General features: G+C 36.0%; 4 protein-coding genes across 4 annotated transcripts in view; 2 read left to right on the top strand and 2 right to left on the bottom strand.

The window, feature by feature from the left end:
* Positions 1–2,315, bottom strand: part of LOC106115777 (acyl-CoA Delta(11) desaturase-like) — a 9,191-nt gene extending 6,876 nt beyond the window's left edge. Inside the window, exon 1 of the mRNA XM_013309306.1 lies at positions 2,135–2,315. The gene's annotated coding sequence lies outside the window, so the exon portion shown is untranslated. The remainder of the gene's footprint in view (positions 1–2,134) is intronic.
* Positions 1–18,323, top strand: part of Tnks (tankyrase) — a 55,181-nt gene that overhangs the window by 24,451 nt on the left and 12,407 nt on the right. The gene's annotated exons all lie outside the window — the stretch shown is intronic.
* LOC106115764 (uncharacterized) lies at positions 149–2,125 on the top strand. Its single transcript, XM_013309280.1, has 2 exons — positions 149–1,681; positions 1,891–2,125. The coding sequence occupies exons 1-2, from the start codon at positions 204–206 to the stop codon at positions 2,039–2,041; spliced, it is 1,629 nt and encodes a 542-aa protein (XP_013164734.1). The 5' UTR covers positions 149–203; the 3' UTR covers positions 2,042–2,125.
* Positions 5,735–13,348, bottom strand: LOC106115770 (acyl-CoA Delta(11) desaturase-like). The gene is made up of 5 exons (XM_013309292.1): positions 13,237–13,348; positions 8,726–8,926; positions 7,678–7,852; positions 6,773–6,934; positions 5,735–6,251 (listed from the first exon to the last, which is right to left on the bottom strand). The coding sequence occupies exons 2-5, from the start codon at positions 8,919–8,921 to the stop codon at positions 5,786–5,788; spliced, it is 999 nt and encodes a 332-aa protein (XP_013164746.1). The 5' UTR covers positions 8,922–8,926; positions 13,237–13,348; the 3' UTR covers positions 5,735–5,785.

The raw sequence follows: 18,323 nt of genomic DNA on the forward strand, positions 1-18,323 counted from the left end.
AACAAATCTCCGTTCCGAGATTGGAATTATGCGCTGCTGTACTACTAACGCGCTTACTGAATGAAGTAAGAAATATATTGAATATTCCTAAAGAAAATGTTTTCGCCTGGACTGATTCAATGGTAGTTTTGTCTTGGCTGCAGTCACCGCCAAGCAGATGGAAAACATTTATAGGTAATCGAGTTTCTGAAATTATACAGCTAATGGATAATGAAAAATGGCATCATGTAAGGTCTTCTGAGAATCCAGCCGATCCAGCTTCACGTGGAATTAGTGCAAGAGAATTACGAACAAATGAATTATGGTGGCACGGACCGAGCTGGCTTAGAAAAGAAAATATTTTATACCAGAAGAAAGACATTCCATCAACAGAATTAGAAATCAAGAAAAATGATATCAAAGCACTACATATTTCAGATGAAGTCTCTATATGGGAAAGATTTTCTAACTTAAATAAACTAAAAAGAGTCTTAGCATACTGCCGGAGAATGAAATTTAAGAAAGGAGAGGAGAAATCTTCTTATTTAACTACTGAAGAATTGAAAATCGTTATGAACAGATTTATATTACACTATCAGGATATATGTTTTAGAGAAGAAATTCAAGATTTGAAGCGGCACAACAAAGTGAAAAGGAGAAGTAAACTGATTACTTTAGATCCTTTTATTGATAGAGATGACATATTAAGAGTAGGAGGCAGGTTAAGTGAAGCCAGTTTCTCAAATGACTTTAAACATCCGGTTATTATACCTAACAAGACTCATCTAATGAAGTTGATAGTAAAGGATGCACATTTAAAAACAATGCATGGAGGCCCGCAGTTAATGATGTCATATATTAGAACAAGATTTTGGATTTTTGGATTAAAATCAGCAGTACGAAAATGCGTAAGAGAATGTATGATTTGTATTAGACATAAAGGTACAACATATCAGCAACTGATGGGTCAGTTGCCTGCTATGCGAGTTACACCACAAAGACCTTTCCTAAACACTGGCGTTGACTATGCTGGTCCTGTGCAGATCAAGACATCAAAGGGAAGAGGAAACAAATCTACAAAAGGATACATATGCATATTTGTGTGCATGTGCACAAAGGCAATACATTTAGAAGTTGTTTCAGATCTTACATCACAAGGATTTATAGCGGCATTTCGTCGATTTGTGGCTCGAAGAGGTTACTGTAAGAATATATGGAGTGACAATGGTACAAATTTCATCGGAGCCGCAAAAGAATTAAAAAACATGTTTACCAAGACTCTCGCAAGTGTTAGTAAGGATATAGGAGAAATATTAGCTACAGAAGGTACAGACTGGCATTTTATACCGCCAAAATCACCTAACTTTGGAGGACTTTGGGAAGCTGGAGTGAAGTCGGCTAAAAGACATTTAACAAGGGTAATTGGCTCAGCTACGTTAACTTATGAGGAGATGTCAACGTTGTTAACACAAATAGAAGCTTGTCTGAACAGTAGGCCATTATTTCAACTAGAGGATGGAGAGCAGAATTTCCTAACCCCTGGTCATTTCCTAATAGGCGAAACGCTAACAAGCGTACCAGATCACGCCGATAACAATAATTGCAACATAAATCTTCTTACGAGGTGGCAACTGTTACAAAGGATGATGTCCCAGTTTTGGAAACGTTGGCAGTTAGAGTACTTGCATACAATGCAACAAAGATACAAGTGGTACACCAGAGTCCCACCACCGACTGTTGGAGACATTGTCATCATAAAAGAAGAGGATATCCCACCAATGAAATGGCTGCTTGGGCGAATAATTCAGATACATCCAGGACCAGATCAACTAGTACGGGTCGTGACCGTGAAATGTAAAGGAGACACCATACTAAAACGACCGTTATCAAAATTAATAATTTTACCCAAAGATACATATTTTTAGATTATTCCTCACGGTGGCCGGTCTTTAATGGTTTTAAAGACAAAGGTCTTTGGTGGCCGGTATGTCCAAGGAGTTTCAACACTTTCAGTCAGGCCACAAAGAAAAGAAGAAATAATTTATTCCTTTTAAATTTGTGAAAAATTTTATTCGTTTGTCTTTTTCTGTTCATATTCAACAATACACGTTTATTTTCGAAAAGAGTGAATTTTATTTTATCTTTCTAACAGTACCTTTTTAAATATTGTTTGTCACCAAAAGACACGAGTAGCCACAACCTTTCTGTTCGGAATGAATATTAGAAATAACTATATAAGTACAACTTACTTAAAGTTCAAATAACAAAACAAGCAAGATTATTAAATGATAATACGTTCCTTGATATAATTAAAGAAAACTATAAGATACTTGTAATTATAGCGTCCCGTGTTCTAAACAATTAAAAAATAATAATATATATATCTTTTAAACAATAAGGAAGTTTATAAATCCCATAAAAATAGTATAAATTAATTTTAGATACATGGGAAAATTTCGTTAATCTATACTCTATACATATGAAAAATTGGCGTGTTAAGTCAGTTAATTTTTAAAATTGTATGTCCTCGCCCACAAGGCAGTGTTTCTCTCCGGCACGGTTGGACCAATTTTGAAGGGACTTTGGCGGAAAAGTACACGTACCATATTATAGCTTATTTGTTTTCTTTTCCGCGCTGACGAAGTCGCGGGCGATCGCTAGTAATTATAAAAATAAAAACTTTAGTGCATACAAGCAGTCGCCCTGACTTCCTTAGGGAATAATTTAATCTATATATATAAAAGAAAGTCGTGTTAGTTACACTATTTATAACTCAAGAACGGCTTTACTGATATGTCTGAAAATTGTTGAGGAGGTAGCTTAGAGCCAGGAGACGGACATAGGATTTTTATTCATTTTCGACTTTATACCTTGAAGAGCTGCTTTTCATTTAACTTATGTATATATTAAGTTTTTTTATATATCCACACGGAATGAGTCGCGGGCGACAGCTAGTATTCTGATAGAATCAACCGCGACAGTAGCGCCCCTCAGGTTCAGATATTGTTCGACTAACTTTTTTCTTACTAATATTATAAATGCGGATGCGGAATGCCAGGAGACGGATACTATTTATTCATTATTTTTCGAATATATTCCTTGAAGAGCTGCTTTTTATTTAACTAACTAATATTATAAATGCAAATGTTTAGATGGATGTGATCTGGATGGATGGATGGGTGTTTGAAGATATCTCTAGAACGACTGAACGGATCTCGATTAAATTTGGCATACGTATAAAACATAATCTGAAAGAACACACAGCCTTTTTTATATAGCCACGCTGACGGCCATACGCATATACTTTCCAGTAAAAGCCCCTTCAAAGTCGTTGCGGCCGTTTCGAAGATTACCCTAAACAAACGCTGAAAGAAAAGATATACAGACAGACAGACAGACAATCTATATTTAAAGCATTTATTTTAATTAGCGTAAGCATATTCAGAAAATATAAATTTTATTAAATGCATAAAGAAAAGAATAACTAATTAGAAAAAAAACCGTCTGACCTACATGACATTCAAGGGAAGATAAATCGGAGAACGCTTAATTATTTTAAATCGGTCTTTATCCTTATACAGCCACTTACTTCTTACTCATGTTATAAATGCGAATGTTTCGATGGATGTTTGTTTAAAGGTATCTCTAGAACGGTTACATGGAGCTCGCTGAAATATGTCATAGATGTAGAATATAGTCCGGAAGAACACATAGGCTACTTACTATGTTTGTTTTTTATTCGACGCTAGTATTTTCATAAAGGGAAGAATCAAAAATAACGTAAACGATCTTAGGGTGTTTAACGATTTCCAATTAGAGCAATCTTGGCATTTCTTTCTCTCAGGTCATCTGTAAATTTAGATGTCTGTAGGGTACTTCTTAAATAGAATGTAACGAGTCTTTTTAATTTCGGCGGTTCAGGTTCATGAATCTTATCTTACTAATATTATAAATCCGAATGTTTAGATGGATGTTTGTTTGTATGTATCTCCGGAACGGCTCAACGAATGTTGATGAAATTTGACATACATGTAGAACATAGGCTGGAACAACACATAGGCTAATTATTAAGTTTGTTTTTAATTCCGCGCGGGAGTCACTGGCGACAGCTAGTCCGGCCTAATTTAGTCCTCTTTCCCTTCCCACCCTTTTTCTTATAAGGAAAGGATGGGAAGTGGAAGTGGACTTTCCGGATGAGAGGATGCATGGAAATGTTTTCTTTCTGTGCATCCTCTCCTCCGTCGATTAAAGGTAGGCAACGCATATGCAATTGCGTATGTCTATGGGCAACGGTCACTTCGCTATTTCAGCAATTTCAGGTGGCCGCTCGCTCGTTTGCCACATTATTGTATAAAAAACAGTATAGATATAATATTTCGAATCGAAGCATGGCATCTTACTCATGTGATCTTAACATGGTCTTTCACAAGAATAATTTTTATTTTGTGCAGTACTGGAACATGAATGTGGTTTTTATTCCAGGTAGATCGCCGGATACGGCAGTACCCGAGGTCTCGCCTGAATGTCTTGATGCCCAATATATTGGTATGTTAAGATTCCTATAAAAGTTTTCATAACGAGTCCACCTTTAAACTGATATAAACACGGCTAAACACTCACGTGTATACGTCCGGTGGCGGCACCGACTAGTTTCGAGCCCATCGGGGGCCCTTCATCAGAATGAGTGGTACTGGTATTATTTCGCGGACGCGGCCCGTCGCTCACTGCGCGCCTACGCTCTTAGGTACACCTTTTTTGGTAACGGAAAAGTAATCTTCGTATTTTCCAACTCAGCCGGTGGTCAAATCAATTGCGATAGTATCCATAACCAATACACCTAACAGACAGCACGCCTGTAGATTTATAGTTTCAAGTAGAATCAATATGCACTTAAAATAGCGTGAACCATCTTTCAACCACTTAACACAATGAATTTGTTATTGCAAAATTAAAAAGTAGCCTACAATATTTCCGCGAGCATTAACCTTCCCGTTAAAGTGACGGCAAAATCGTATAACATCGGACTACAAGGCACAAAAGCAGCGAACAGATAGAAAAAAAAATGGCTTTTCGTTTATTTTTATAATATAAGGTGGCAGACGAGCGAGCGGTCACCTGAAATCGCTGAAATAGCGAAGTGACCGTTGCCCATAGACATAAGCAATTGCTTATGCGTTGCCTACCTTTAATCGACGGAAGAGAGGATGCACAGAAAGAAAATATTTTCCCTTTCGATGCATCTCATCTGGAAAGTCCACTTCAACTTCCCATCCTTTCCTTATAATAAAAAAGGGTGGGAAGGGATAGAGGACTAAATTAGGCCTCCGAGTCGGGTTACCAACAACGCATAAATTTTTCGATGACATTACAGACTCTCCAATTGTATTAATATGTATAGATAAAAAAGATACAGTTTTGCCTTGATTACAAGATATTTAAACGTATAATCCTTGCTAACCTCTTCTGTGAAGATGTCCCAATGGCATCTTCATCATCAGCTCGCTATATGTCCCCACTGAGGGGCTCGGAGTCTACCCTAAGTTATATGACTAGGTCATAGTTAACCACGATGGCCAAGTGAGAGTTGACTTCACATATATCTTTGACTTACACAGATATGTGCAGCATCACGATGTTTTCCTTCACCTTAAGAACGTCGGATAAATGTACATATGTAATACACATTGGTACATGGCGGGAATGTCATCTTACGTTATCTAAATTTAAACGTCAGGTCACCAAAATAAAAAGCGGGTTTAAAATACCTTTGGTCTTTAATATAATTGAAAACCTTTACATCTAATGTTTATTCAAATTTATCACAATTTTTCTTATCACCGAATCCCCACATGTTAGTACCGTCTCCAGTTCTATCCGATCTAGATTTGATCATGTCATCATTCACAGATTTCAAATCATAAGCCCATCCGATCTTTGCAAAGAAATCAATAAAAATTGTCGTCAAATTTAAATAATTATTTCCTAATTCAGCTGTCCTGTAATCCCATGGGAATACGTGGTGATAGTTATGGAAACCTTCACCGAATGCGACGAAAGATACCGGTAGACTTTGAACAGGTTTGATCGTTCTATCGTAAGGCTTGTTTCCCCATATGTGTGCGGCGCTATTCACAAGGAATGCGATATGCAAGTTAAGAACATATCGTAATACGGCAATACACCAGGCAGTCTTCAAACTCTCGCCGAAGAAGTACATTGGAATGATTGTGGGTAGAACAAAACAAATTGTTCCAATGAAAGGTATAGCGTATCTGAAATTTAAAGAACTTGGTTAATATCGTGTTATTTCTAGTACAGATACTTTGATGTTGAGTAAAGACACTTTTTGTTCAGCAACTCCTGTAGCTTATATGGCTTGATTAGTTGTGACGTTTACGGTGTTGTTGAATTTGGTTTTTTCTTAAAATTAATGTTTGCTTTTCGAAGTTGCCTATACAATGTTGCTATTCACTCTGGTATATGTATAAAAATTATGTTCGTTAGTCGCGCTAAAACTCGAAATAGGCTGAACGAATTTATCTTATCTTGGTCTTGAAATGTTCGTGGAGGTCTAGGGAAGGTTTAAATGGTGAGGAAAATTCGATTAATAGCCGGAAAAACCCTAAAAACAGCCCTTTTTTCTAAAACTAAAACTTGGCATAGATGTAGAACGTAGTCTGGAAGAAAACATAGACTAATAATTTTCATTATGCGCGGACGGGGTCGCGGTCGACAGCTAGTAATTTCTATAATTTTCCTTATTACCAATATATTCATATCCTAATAAACTTACTTTCTCTGGAAGCAAAGCACTGGGTTAGCATAAATATCGCTCATGTCAATAAATTTGCCGCGTCTCTTGACTTCCTCGTGCTTCCTTACTAGCAGCCAACCTATATGAGAGTAGAAGAAGCCTCGTGTCGCATTGTGAGGATCCGCGTCTGTGTCACTGTATCTAAGGAAATGATAAAAATAGGTCAATTTTTTTTTATATCAAAAGATGGCAAACGAGCGAACGGCCACCTGAAATCGCTGAAATAGCGAAGTGACCGTTGTCCATAGATATACGCAATTGCATATGCGTTGCCTACTTTTAATCGACGGAGGAGAGGATGCACAGAAAGAAAATATTTTCCCTTTCCATGCATCCTCTCATCCGGTAAGTCCACTTCCACTTCCCATCCTTTCCTTATAAGAAAAAGGTGGAAAGAGAAAGAGGACTAAATTAGGCCTCCGGGACGCACACTCATCAGACTGTACACGGAAGTGCAGTTGTCAGCCACAGTTTGATAGGTTAATATATAACCAAGAATTTTCACTTCAGCACAACGAAATACTGTACAAGGCGATTTTACAGTAATTTCTTTTAGATATTATCAATCCTTTGGCGCGAATGGCGCGCTTTCATTACCAAGTCATGTGTCAGAATGATTAGTGAGGGGACATAAACGTCGACATTTTAAGGCTAGTGTTGCGCCACACCGCCAGTATCGTATTTTCTTAGAGATATTTAACTCGGTTAGTAAATATTGTTTACGAGATGGAAAGTAGCATTGTAGTATTGAAAGAAATGAGTGAGTGCCAAGTTTCAGAAGATGTTATGAACAGAGCGAAGTGGAAAAGACAGATTGGGAAACCCGACCACCATGTAGGATGCAAGCTAGGCAGATAGAGAGAGAAAAAGTAAATATAGTTTACCTGTGATGCAATCTATGGTCTCTGACCCAGTCGATGGCAGTATTCTGAAAGGCCAGTGAGTTGAGGACGACTAATATGATCTGTAAGGGCAGCTTGGCTTTGTACGCCCTGTGCGTCCAGAGACGGTGCGCGCCTGCTGTTATACCGATCGCTGCTAATGCGAAGAGGATATAACCTGGAACGATATTTAGATCAGATTGATGAAATTTCCTAGAAAATCCATTTCAAAATGTTCCTAGTTTTGATGAATCCCATAATTTCATCTTTAACTTTTGAACCCTCAATAGCCCAATACAGTACCATTTGGTTCTTCCATAAACCCAGTCCACCTGGACTACTTTGGGAGTCCCTAAATCAGATCATGGTGGCAAAAACAGTGTATCCTAATCAGTCAGACACTAGCTGTCACACGCGACTCCGTCCGCGCAGAATTAAAAAAAATCTTAATAAGTAGCCTAACTGTTCTTCCAGACTATGTTCTACACTGTGCCAAATTTCATCAAGATCCAACAAACATCCATCCATCTAAACACTCGCATTTATAATATTATATTAAGTAAGATTTTTTTAGGATAAAAGGTGGCAAACAAGCAAACATCCATCGGTCTTCTATACTTTCCTTATTGAAAAATAATAGGTGTGAGAAGAAACTAGAATTAAACCTTCGGAAAACACTCTTCAGATAAAACGCTGGAATACTTCCTATTCATTCTATCTTTTTTTTTTATTTCATAAAGTGGCAAACGAGCGAGCGGCCACCTGTAATCGCTGAAATAGCGAAGTGACCGTTGCCCATAGACATACGCAATTGCATATGCATTACCTACCTTCAATCCACGGAGGAGAGGATGCACGGAAATAAAATATTTTCCCTTCCCATGCATCCTCTCATCCGGAAAGTCCACTTCCATTTCCCATCTTTTCCTTATAAGAAAGAGGATATGAAGCGAAAGAGCACTAAATTAGTCCTCCGGGACGCTTCTGTCTAATCGTATTACACTGGTGTAGGGTTTGTGCAATATGTACTATTAAAACTTAATCAACTCACTGAATATAATCGTCGACCAAGTCGCTTCAGTGCAAGCTAAGTATAACCCATACAGAGCTGTGAGATGCGCGTAACCAAATGTTAAAATATTCCTATACACGATCTGGTACTTTCTCGGAGCTGCTTGTGGTGCGACCAGCTTCTCGAACTCTGGTTCGCGTTCTATCACTTCCACGGATGATACATCAGGTGCCATGGTATCTGAAAATGTAATTAGTGTATTGAAAAATGAAGCTTCTACTAAGGTACAGTCACGGAAATCCGCGGTGTTTCGCTTTCAGAAAAATTACCTTATTTCTTCCAACTAAAAAGAATTTGCATCTTATTAGAAATAACTAAGTAGCTGTGAATTGCGCAAACGATAGGATAATAGTGAAAACCTACTAGTGTACCACTGACCGACCTTTTTGTACATTTTTTATTGTTTGCGCGTCGTCCAATGTGTTCACTTCTTTGGTGCTTTAGACATTCATCATCAGCTCACTATACGTCCCCACCGAGGGGCTCAGAACCTACCCTAAGTTAAGGGTGATTAGGCCATAGTCAACAGACAGTAGCTTTAGACATTATTAGTTAGAATCCTTTGGCGTGAATGGTTAGTGAGGTTAATGGTCAGAATGATTAGTGAGGGGACATAAACGTTATTATTTTAGTAAGGCTAGTGTTGCGCCAATACACCACATTTATCCTATGTTCTTACGGTGAAGGAAAACATCGTGATGCTGCACATATCTGAGAAGATATTCAAAGATATGTGTGAAGTCAACCCGCACTTGATCAGCGAAGTTAACTATGACCTAGTCACATAACTTAGGGTAGGTCGTGATGCTGCATGTGGTGCCCCACGAATGGCGTTAATTTCGCCTAGGAAGGTTACTTTCATTACGCTAATTGCGAACTACATTACTCAGAACTTCGGCCGAACGCGAAGACTTCTCGAACAAACCGGTGAGATTTCAAGAGAAACCGACTACCAAAGAGCATGGAACTGAACGCACGTGCCGCACGCAGTGAGGATATATAATGAGCTGATGATGTATATTCAATCTCATAATTTTTTTTTACACAATAATAAACAAGCCGATTAGTTTTTACATACGATTTAAATGTTGATATGAATGTATACTCATTACCTGATTTTCTGCTTTAATTTATTATGCAACGATCAAACGGATGACGTACGACATGATTGAACGCAGTATTATAATTGAGGTTAAAGGGCAATTACATCGAACTTGAATTGTAAAATTAACAGCTATGTTTTATTGATGATTTTAACATTTAATTATCTATAGTGAATTTATTTAATTGCTTACGAGACAATTGCAAGTAAAATGCAAGGAATTATACTGAAAATGTAGCGGTCACCCGCAACTTCGTCAGGGCAGAAAATAGCCTATAATTAGTAGCTACCGCCCTAGGCGCTGGACCTAAGTTCCGGCTCAGTCGCTTAAGTAGAATATTAAGGGGCGCCTGCGCTTAATACGATAGCCTATCTTTCGAAGATTTCCCCCCGACATCTAAAAAGAGGGCGGTGCAAAAATCTCGCCCATACCGAAGGAAATAAAACCGACACTGCTTTTAATATGGCTGCGTACATTAGATACCTTCATGTCAAAATCGGTACCGCCGTACCGGAGATTTCTTGGAACACGTCCTTACGGACAGACATACAAAATATTTAAAAATTGGTTTTTCTTTATCTATAGTATGCATGGACTAGCTATTTTCTGCCGCTTCGTCCGCGTTGAAATAAAAAACAAATTAAATAGGTGGCTATTGTTAGGAAGAAAATCCGACACTGAGGGTCTAACCTACCCTAAGTGATGTGACTAAGTGTTAGTGAATGCTGGTCCAGTGCGTTACTTCACACATATCTTTGATATTCACAAATATGTGCAGCATCACCATGTTTTATTTTTATTTTAGTTGACGTGTTATTGAAAACGTAAACACTGTCTTATTTTTTGTGGTAAATATTTAAATTACTTCTATTGTTAGTTATTGTTTAGCGAGGGTTGATTAATCTTGAATCAGCATCAACACTTAGTTCATGGCTCCCACGAATGTTTTTTTTTATATTTAAATACAATTATATATTATCTATCATCAAGTACAATAAAGAGGTAAGTTAATGCAAATAAATTAAATATAATTGCACCGTTCCAAGAAATTTTCCATAGAAATTTTTTCGATTTAAAAGAAAAAAGTCTTTTTTTCTTCCGTGTTCTTTTTTTCTTCTAACCTCAGTTCTGCGATCGAACTTGCACGAATGAAATTGCTCCATTTAATATATTATGTACACTAGCTCTCGCGAAGCCGTCCAGTCTATGTGTTCTTTCATACTATGTTCTATAGCTATGCCAAATTTCATGGAGATCCGTTGAACCGTTCCGGAGATACCTTCAAACAAACATCCATCCAAACATTCGCATCTATATATATAAAAGAAAGTCGTGTTAGTTACACTATTTATAACTCAAGAACGGCTTTACCGATATGTCTGAAAATTGTTGAGGAGGTAGCTTAGAGCCAGGAGACGGACATAGGATACTATTTATTCATTTTACATTTTTTCGAATTTATGCCTCGAAGAGCTGCTTTTTATTTAACTTATCTATATATTAAGTTTTTTATATATCCACGCGGACGGAGTCGCGGGCGACAGCTAGTTTATAATATTAGTAAGATTTTGGGAATTCTAGAACAAATAGCAATACGTCTCGGCTCTTTAAAATTGACAACGTTCGCTCTATATGTTTAATATCTTTGTAAGAGGAAATAACAAGAACGCAGTGTCTCAGAGAAAACACGTGACTCTGTTTAATTTAAATGTTTTTCTTTTTTTTATATCCGATTTTTAAGGTTATATGTATGATGTAAATTTTGTCACGGCTTCACACGTTTTTGTATATTATTGCCACTTAAAATGTTATTAAAATAATTTGTCAAAAATAGCGGTCTTGACAGACGGACAGACAACAAAGTGATACTATAAGGGTACCGTTTTCTTCGTTAAATCAAAATATTTAAAACATAAAGCTTTAATAGCCTAATGGTTAAGGGTACTTCCGATCACGAGGTCGGGAGTTCGAATCCCGTCATTCGACTATTGTCGTAAACCTAAAACGTATTATTTTTTTTAATTTATTACAGATATTTTGCGATGACTCTAGCTATTAATAAAAAAACACGAAAAAATAGTTCTTTTTCTTTCTCAAAATCTCAATTTTTGAATAATAAAGTTGACATAAAGAGAAACAATGCCGTTTTTTATCGTAAATCAAAAACAAAATCAACAAAATTTTCGATTGAAAGTTATATGAGAACAAGCATCGGAAATCGAAAATCTTTATAACAGATTTTAATCAACCCATATCTAGTTAATTTTCAAACTAATCTATCTTAAATAGACACATTATTATGCATGTATTTGCTTGCTGCACTTCACCACAATAACAGTGTAAAATTTCACGATCATTCCTTTCCGGAATTCCTTTAAAAAAAGAGTACAAATTTAATGCTTCACGTTTTAACGTAATCAAATTCCGTATAAATTACCTTTATTGAAAGTACTAGATGCGACTTTGTACTCCCGGAAATAAAAAAAAACTTAATTAGTTGCCTATGCATTCTTTGAGCGTCAGTGGGTCAGGGGTTAAGCACTTTACTTGCAAGCAGGTCCTGGGTATGAATCCCGTCATGTACCAATGTGTTTTTCAATTGTTTTTCACACATTCTTACGGTGAAGAAAAACATGGTGATGCTGCACATATCTGAGTAGAAATGTCAAAGATATATGACCTATGACCTAGTCACCCCTAGCTTAGGGTGGGCTCTGAGCCTATCAATGGGGACGTATATTGAGCAGATGATGTATACTTTCAGACTATGCTCTACATTAATGCCAAATTTCAGCGAGATCCATGCAGTCGTTCTTTAGATACCTTCTAACAAACATACATCTAAACATTTGTTATAGTTCATAGTTGTTCGTAATTCGCGTACACTCTGACACTATGACGATCTATTAAGTACAACATTAATCCTCATACAAAATTAATTCTATTATTTATAGGCGTCACTTGTCAAACTAATCTATCTTAAATAGACAGTATAGTAATATTAAAGAGAAAATAAGAAATTCCTTTTTTAAATCTTATCTTATATCTTTAAATGAGCAATTCTTGTATTTATATATGTATATCTCGGAATCGGCTCCAACGATTTTCATAAAATTTAGTATATAGGGGATTTCGGGGGCGATAAATCGATCTAGCTAGGAATCATTTTTAGAAAATGTCATTTTATTCGCGTTTTATAGATAATCAACTTAAACATAAACTTAACTTTTTCTATCGGTAAGATCGAAAAATATTATTCATATTTCATCATTTTATTAGTAATTCGTACTTAAATATAATTTCCAAAAAACCCGAATAAAAAAGAAAAAAATACCGAGCAAAGCTCGATCATCCAGGTACTTCCATTAAGAATAAACAAAAACTCACCTCACTTTTGATTTTATGACATTCACTAATTATTAACAAAAAAATTATTCCAATTTCAAATAAGTCCTTTCAGTGCGACCGTCCGATTTAGTTTGGGGACGATGGTTTGTATTCGAGGCATTTACAATTCGTGCGCGCATGAAAATTAAAGCGTAGGTTTTCATTGACTATTTAGATATAAATCGGTGACATAGGCAATGAAAAAACTGTGTATATACCGACAGACTTATCTGACCAGGTCAAGTTAAACTAAATTACTTTAAAGGATGTCCTGTAATTTATTGATTTAGGCTTAAAAAATATGAAACTTAACACGTTAGCTGCCATGTCCGACAAGCTAATGTTTCAATCAGGCTGTGTCGGACTATATGTCCGACAAGCCATGCTTCCATTCATTTGTAAATAATAAGTATATGAGCAATGTAAGTAAGGTATTACTATATTTTTAGGTGTTTTCAAATGGTATTGGACAAAATTAAAAAAAAAATCGTTTTTCGAAAAATCATTCTGGCAGTTAACGTGTTAAAAAAAAACTCTTTTTGTTACTTTACCGTACATTTATTTCCACGGTATTAAATTAATGAAATTTCATTCGCGTGATTTCGTGTTTTAATGAGGATATCAGGAATATCCATTCGTTATTGGGACATGCGGTTATCATGCTTAGTTCTGCCTGAAAATATGTAAAACCTGCTTGGTGGTTAGCCATAGCAGAAAAAACCAAACATGATATGACAGAAAGGGTATTTGTGTCACATTTTTGACCATGACACAAGCTAGTGAGCCATCATAATTTACTTTGATTTATGTTGATGGCTCAGGGGTCAAGCACTTGCAATCTGCAGGTCCTGGGTTCGAATCCCGCCATGTACCAATGTGTTTTTCCATTTCCCATTTACATATGTACATTTATCCGACGTTCTTACGGTGAAGGAAAACATCGTGATGCACATATCTAAGAAGAAATTCAAAGATATGTGTGAAGACAAACCGCACTTGGCCAACATGGTTTGACTATGGCCTAGTCATCGTTGATTTAGGGTAGGCTCCGAGCCCCTCGGTGGGGACGTATAGTGAGCTGATGATGATGTCCACCGATTTTTTTTCATTGCTAAATCACTTATTCTAGTATATTCTAGAACTAGCTGGCGCCCGCGACTCCGTGCGCGGTATAAAAAAAATATATTTAGTAGCCTATGTGTTCTTCCAGTTTATGTTTATGTATGCAAAATTTCATCGTGTTCTGTTGTGCCATTCTGTAGATACCTTCAAACAAACATCCATCTAAACATTCGCATTTATAATATTAGTAAAATAAGTAAGACAATTTATATTAAAAATGTGTGAAAACAACAATAGAAGACGCTGTTTAATCCATTAAATGCGTCATTGGTTTCTTTTATTATTTAATTGGTTTTATTTAAATCTTTACACAATGAAAGCAAACGCTTACAATCAAGTATAAAAGCGTCGATTTCCTTTGTCACGTAATGATTGTAAAGTCAGTTGATAATCTCACTGGAGAAATTAAAAGCTAAAGTTTTTTTGTGTTGTAAATTCAAATTAGTAAAACGTCAATTATCTCTTACTGTGAGTTTCCACTGCCTAAATACTTGTATACAGACATATTACACAGGTGTTATGTAGCTGTTGGAATTGAAAAGAAATTAGTGGTCTATCTGTTCCTCCAGACTATGTTCTACATCTATGTCAAATGTTATGACAATTTAAATTTTGATATTATGTCAATAGATGGCGGATGGTATTGCTAGATTGTGATATTAATTTATTTATTTTATGTATCGACCGTCGCGTAGAGCGTCGGTGGCTCAGGAGTCAAGCACTTGACTTGCAATGTGCAGGTCTTGGGTTCGAATCCCGCCATGTACCAATATGTTTTTCGATTTCCGATTTGCATATGTACATTTATCCGACGTTCTTACGGTGAAGGAAAACTTCGTGATGCTGCACATATCTGAGAAGAAATTTAAAGATATGTGTGAAGTCAACCAACCCGCACTGGGCCAGCGTGGTTGACTATGGCCTAATCATCCTTAACTTAGGGTAGGCTCCGAGCCCCTCGGTGGGGACGTGTATCGAACTGCCGATTGGATTTCATTATAATTGACTCGCACCAAGATATAACCAGTGTTTTATTGTGATTACTCTATTCAACTCCAGTGAGAAGGAGACTTTTTGAGACTGCTTTACAATCTATGACAAATTTCATCAAGAACTATGCAGTCCTTAGGGGTTAGACAAAATACATACGCTTCAAAATAATTTTATAGCGAACTATAAAATTATATAGAACTGACAATAACTTTCGATAAGTCACGTGATTGTCGTGAATCGGTACCATAAATAAAATTGAGATATCTTCTAACATACATCTAAACATTAGCATTTATAATATTACTACCTATCGGCCGAGAACTTAGTAAGTAGCCTATGTGTTCTTCCAGACTATGTTCTACATCTATGACAAATTTCATCGAGATCTATGCAGCCGTTCTGGAGATATCTTTTAACAAACATCCATCTAATTACGCATTTATAATATTAGTACCTATCGGCCGAGAACTTAGTAAGTAGCCTATGTGTTCTTCCAGACTATGTTCTACATCTATGACAAATTTCATCAAGATCTATGCAGCCGTTCTGGAGATATCTTATAACAAAGATCCATGTAAACATTCGCATTTATAATATTACTAGCTATCGGCCGAGAACTTAGTAAGAAGCCTATGTGTTCTTCCAGACTATGTTCTACATCTATGATAAATTTTATCGAGATCTACGCAGCTGTTCTGGAGATACCTTCTAACAAACATGCATCTAAACATTCGCATTTATAATATTACTACCTATCGGCCGAGAACTTAGTAAGTTGCCTATGTGTTCTTCCAGACTATGTTCTACATCTATGATAAATTTTATCGAGATCTACGCAGCTGTTCTGGAGATACCTTCTAACAAACATGCATCTAAACATTCGCATTTATAATATTACTACCTATCGGCCGAGAACTTAGTAAGTAGCCTATGTGTTCTTCCAGACTATGTTCTACATCTATGATAAATTTCATCGAGATCTACGCAGCTGTTCTGGAGATACCTTCTAACAAACATCCATCTAATTACGCATTTTAATATTAGTAAGAAGTATGATTAAGTAACATGTTTAAAAACAATTCTTATATCAATGGAAATTTACTGTTTTACTGTTAAGATATGACATTCATTTGCATTTTTTTTTTTCAACAAAATTGCGACATTGACTGTAAATGATTCAATTTCGACATTTTTATATTCAAAGGATATCCTGCAAAAAAAAACTATAACACTACAAATGTACGTAGATAAAGGAGAAATGAAAAACATAGATTAAGAATTCTTGATTTTTTTTTAAATATATTCGTAATGTATACGTCCAGGTTCAATCCCAAGCATCCAGGGTATACAGGGTGTCCCAAAAGGTTACGTACATAGAAAGGGGGATGATAGGGGATGGTCACAAGGGTCACCAGAAAAATAAAATAAAAATTCCCCTCTGGGTATTAAAAAAATAAATGGCATGTTTTTAAAAACTTAAAATTATTACAGCTTCTGAGGCAATTTTGTAACCGATGACCTACAAATATTGCTATATTAAAAAAAAGCTATTATGTTATCATCAATAACCCTTTATCAATATGAAATTAAAAACAATACAACTAACAAAGATTTTAAAGAAAATTAAAATTGCCCCAGAAGGTGTAAAATTTTCTGAGTTTTTAAAAACATGCCATTTATTTTTTGTTATACCCAGAGGGGAATTTTTATTTTATTTTCTCTGTAGATGGATGTTTTTTTGAATGTATCTCCAAAACGGCTGAATGGATCTCGAGGAAATTTTGCATGCTTATATAACTGAGTTTGGAAGAACACATAGGTTACTAATTATGTTTTTTTTATTGCGCGTGATCGGAGTCGCGTGCGACAGCTAGTGGTTAATATAGTAATGTAGTTTGTCTGTAAATGAGATTGGACGTGGATGGATAAATTTATGAAGAAAGTATGGATGGATTGTTTGTAAAGATATTCGTAAGACTACAATGGATTTATGTATTATATGAAATGTATGTATTATATAAATTAACTTATAAAGAAATGTGTCACCTACGTAAATCATAATCTACGTCATAAAGTTATAAAAATTGCAATTTTATTGTTATATCGTGAGATATAAAATTTAACAATTATTGCGACATACATTTTTAATAACTAGCTTATGCACGCGACTTCATCTTTTGAAGGATGAATTAAAACAACATCCAATATGTTCTTTTGTATAGGCCGTTTCAATGTTTTTGCTGGCTCAAGGTCATACGCGCTGCGCAGTGTCCTCCCCCCGCATCACTATGTTGCGCAGCTATTGTACGATGTTATTATTCTTTTCAAATATCTTGTTGGCTCGGAACATCGCACTAATCGCTGCGCAGTACACAATGTAAATGGATACGGAAGGAGGGCATTGCTCTGCGCAGATGACCGTGAGCCAAAAAGTTTAGACCGCTGAATAAAAGCGAAGCAAGGGTTAAATTTGATATGTCTTTTTTATATCTTACTTCTTATTATGTTATTAATATTATAAATGCGAATGTTTAGATGGATGGATCACGATGAAATTTGGCATAAATGTAGAACATAGTCTGGATGGACAAAGGCTACTTATTAAGTTTTTTTTGGCGCGGACGAAGTCGCGGGCGACAGTTAGTATTTATATATATATATATATATATATATATAGCCCTTGACAACGATCCCACCTGATGTTTCTTCCACGTCCTCTAATGAAACTTAATATCTGTAAAACTTTAAAATTTTTCATTCCCAGCAGTTTAAACTATGTTTTGACAATCAATTTGTTCTTTTATATAGACAAAAATATTAGGAATTAAATAAAAATAACGTTAAAAACCTATAAAGCTATAACAGCAGTCGTAACCAGACATCGTGCGAGTCCCCAGTGGGCCGATACGCATAGAGTTCAATGCTTTGTGTTACAACACTTTGTTCTGATTCAAAAATTTGTCCTATATAAT

The sequence above is a fragment of the Papilio xuthus genome, unplaced genomic scaffold (genome assembly GCF_000836235.2).
Source record: "Papilio xuthus unplaced genomic scaffold, Pxut_1.1 DF829660.1, whole genome shotgun sequence".
NCBI classification, from domain to species: Eukaryota; Metazoa; Arthropoda; class Insecta; order Lepidoptera; family Papilionidae; genus Papilio; species Papilio xuthus.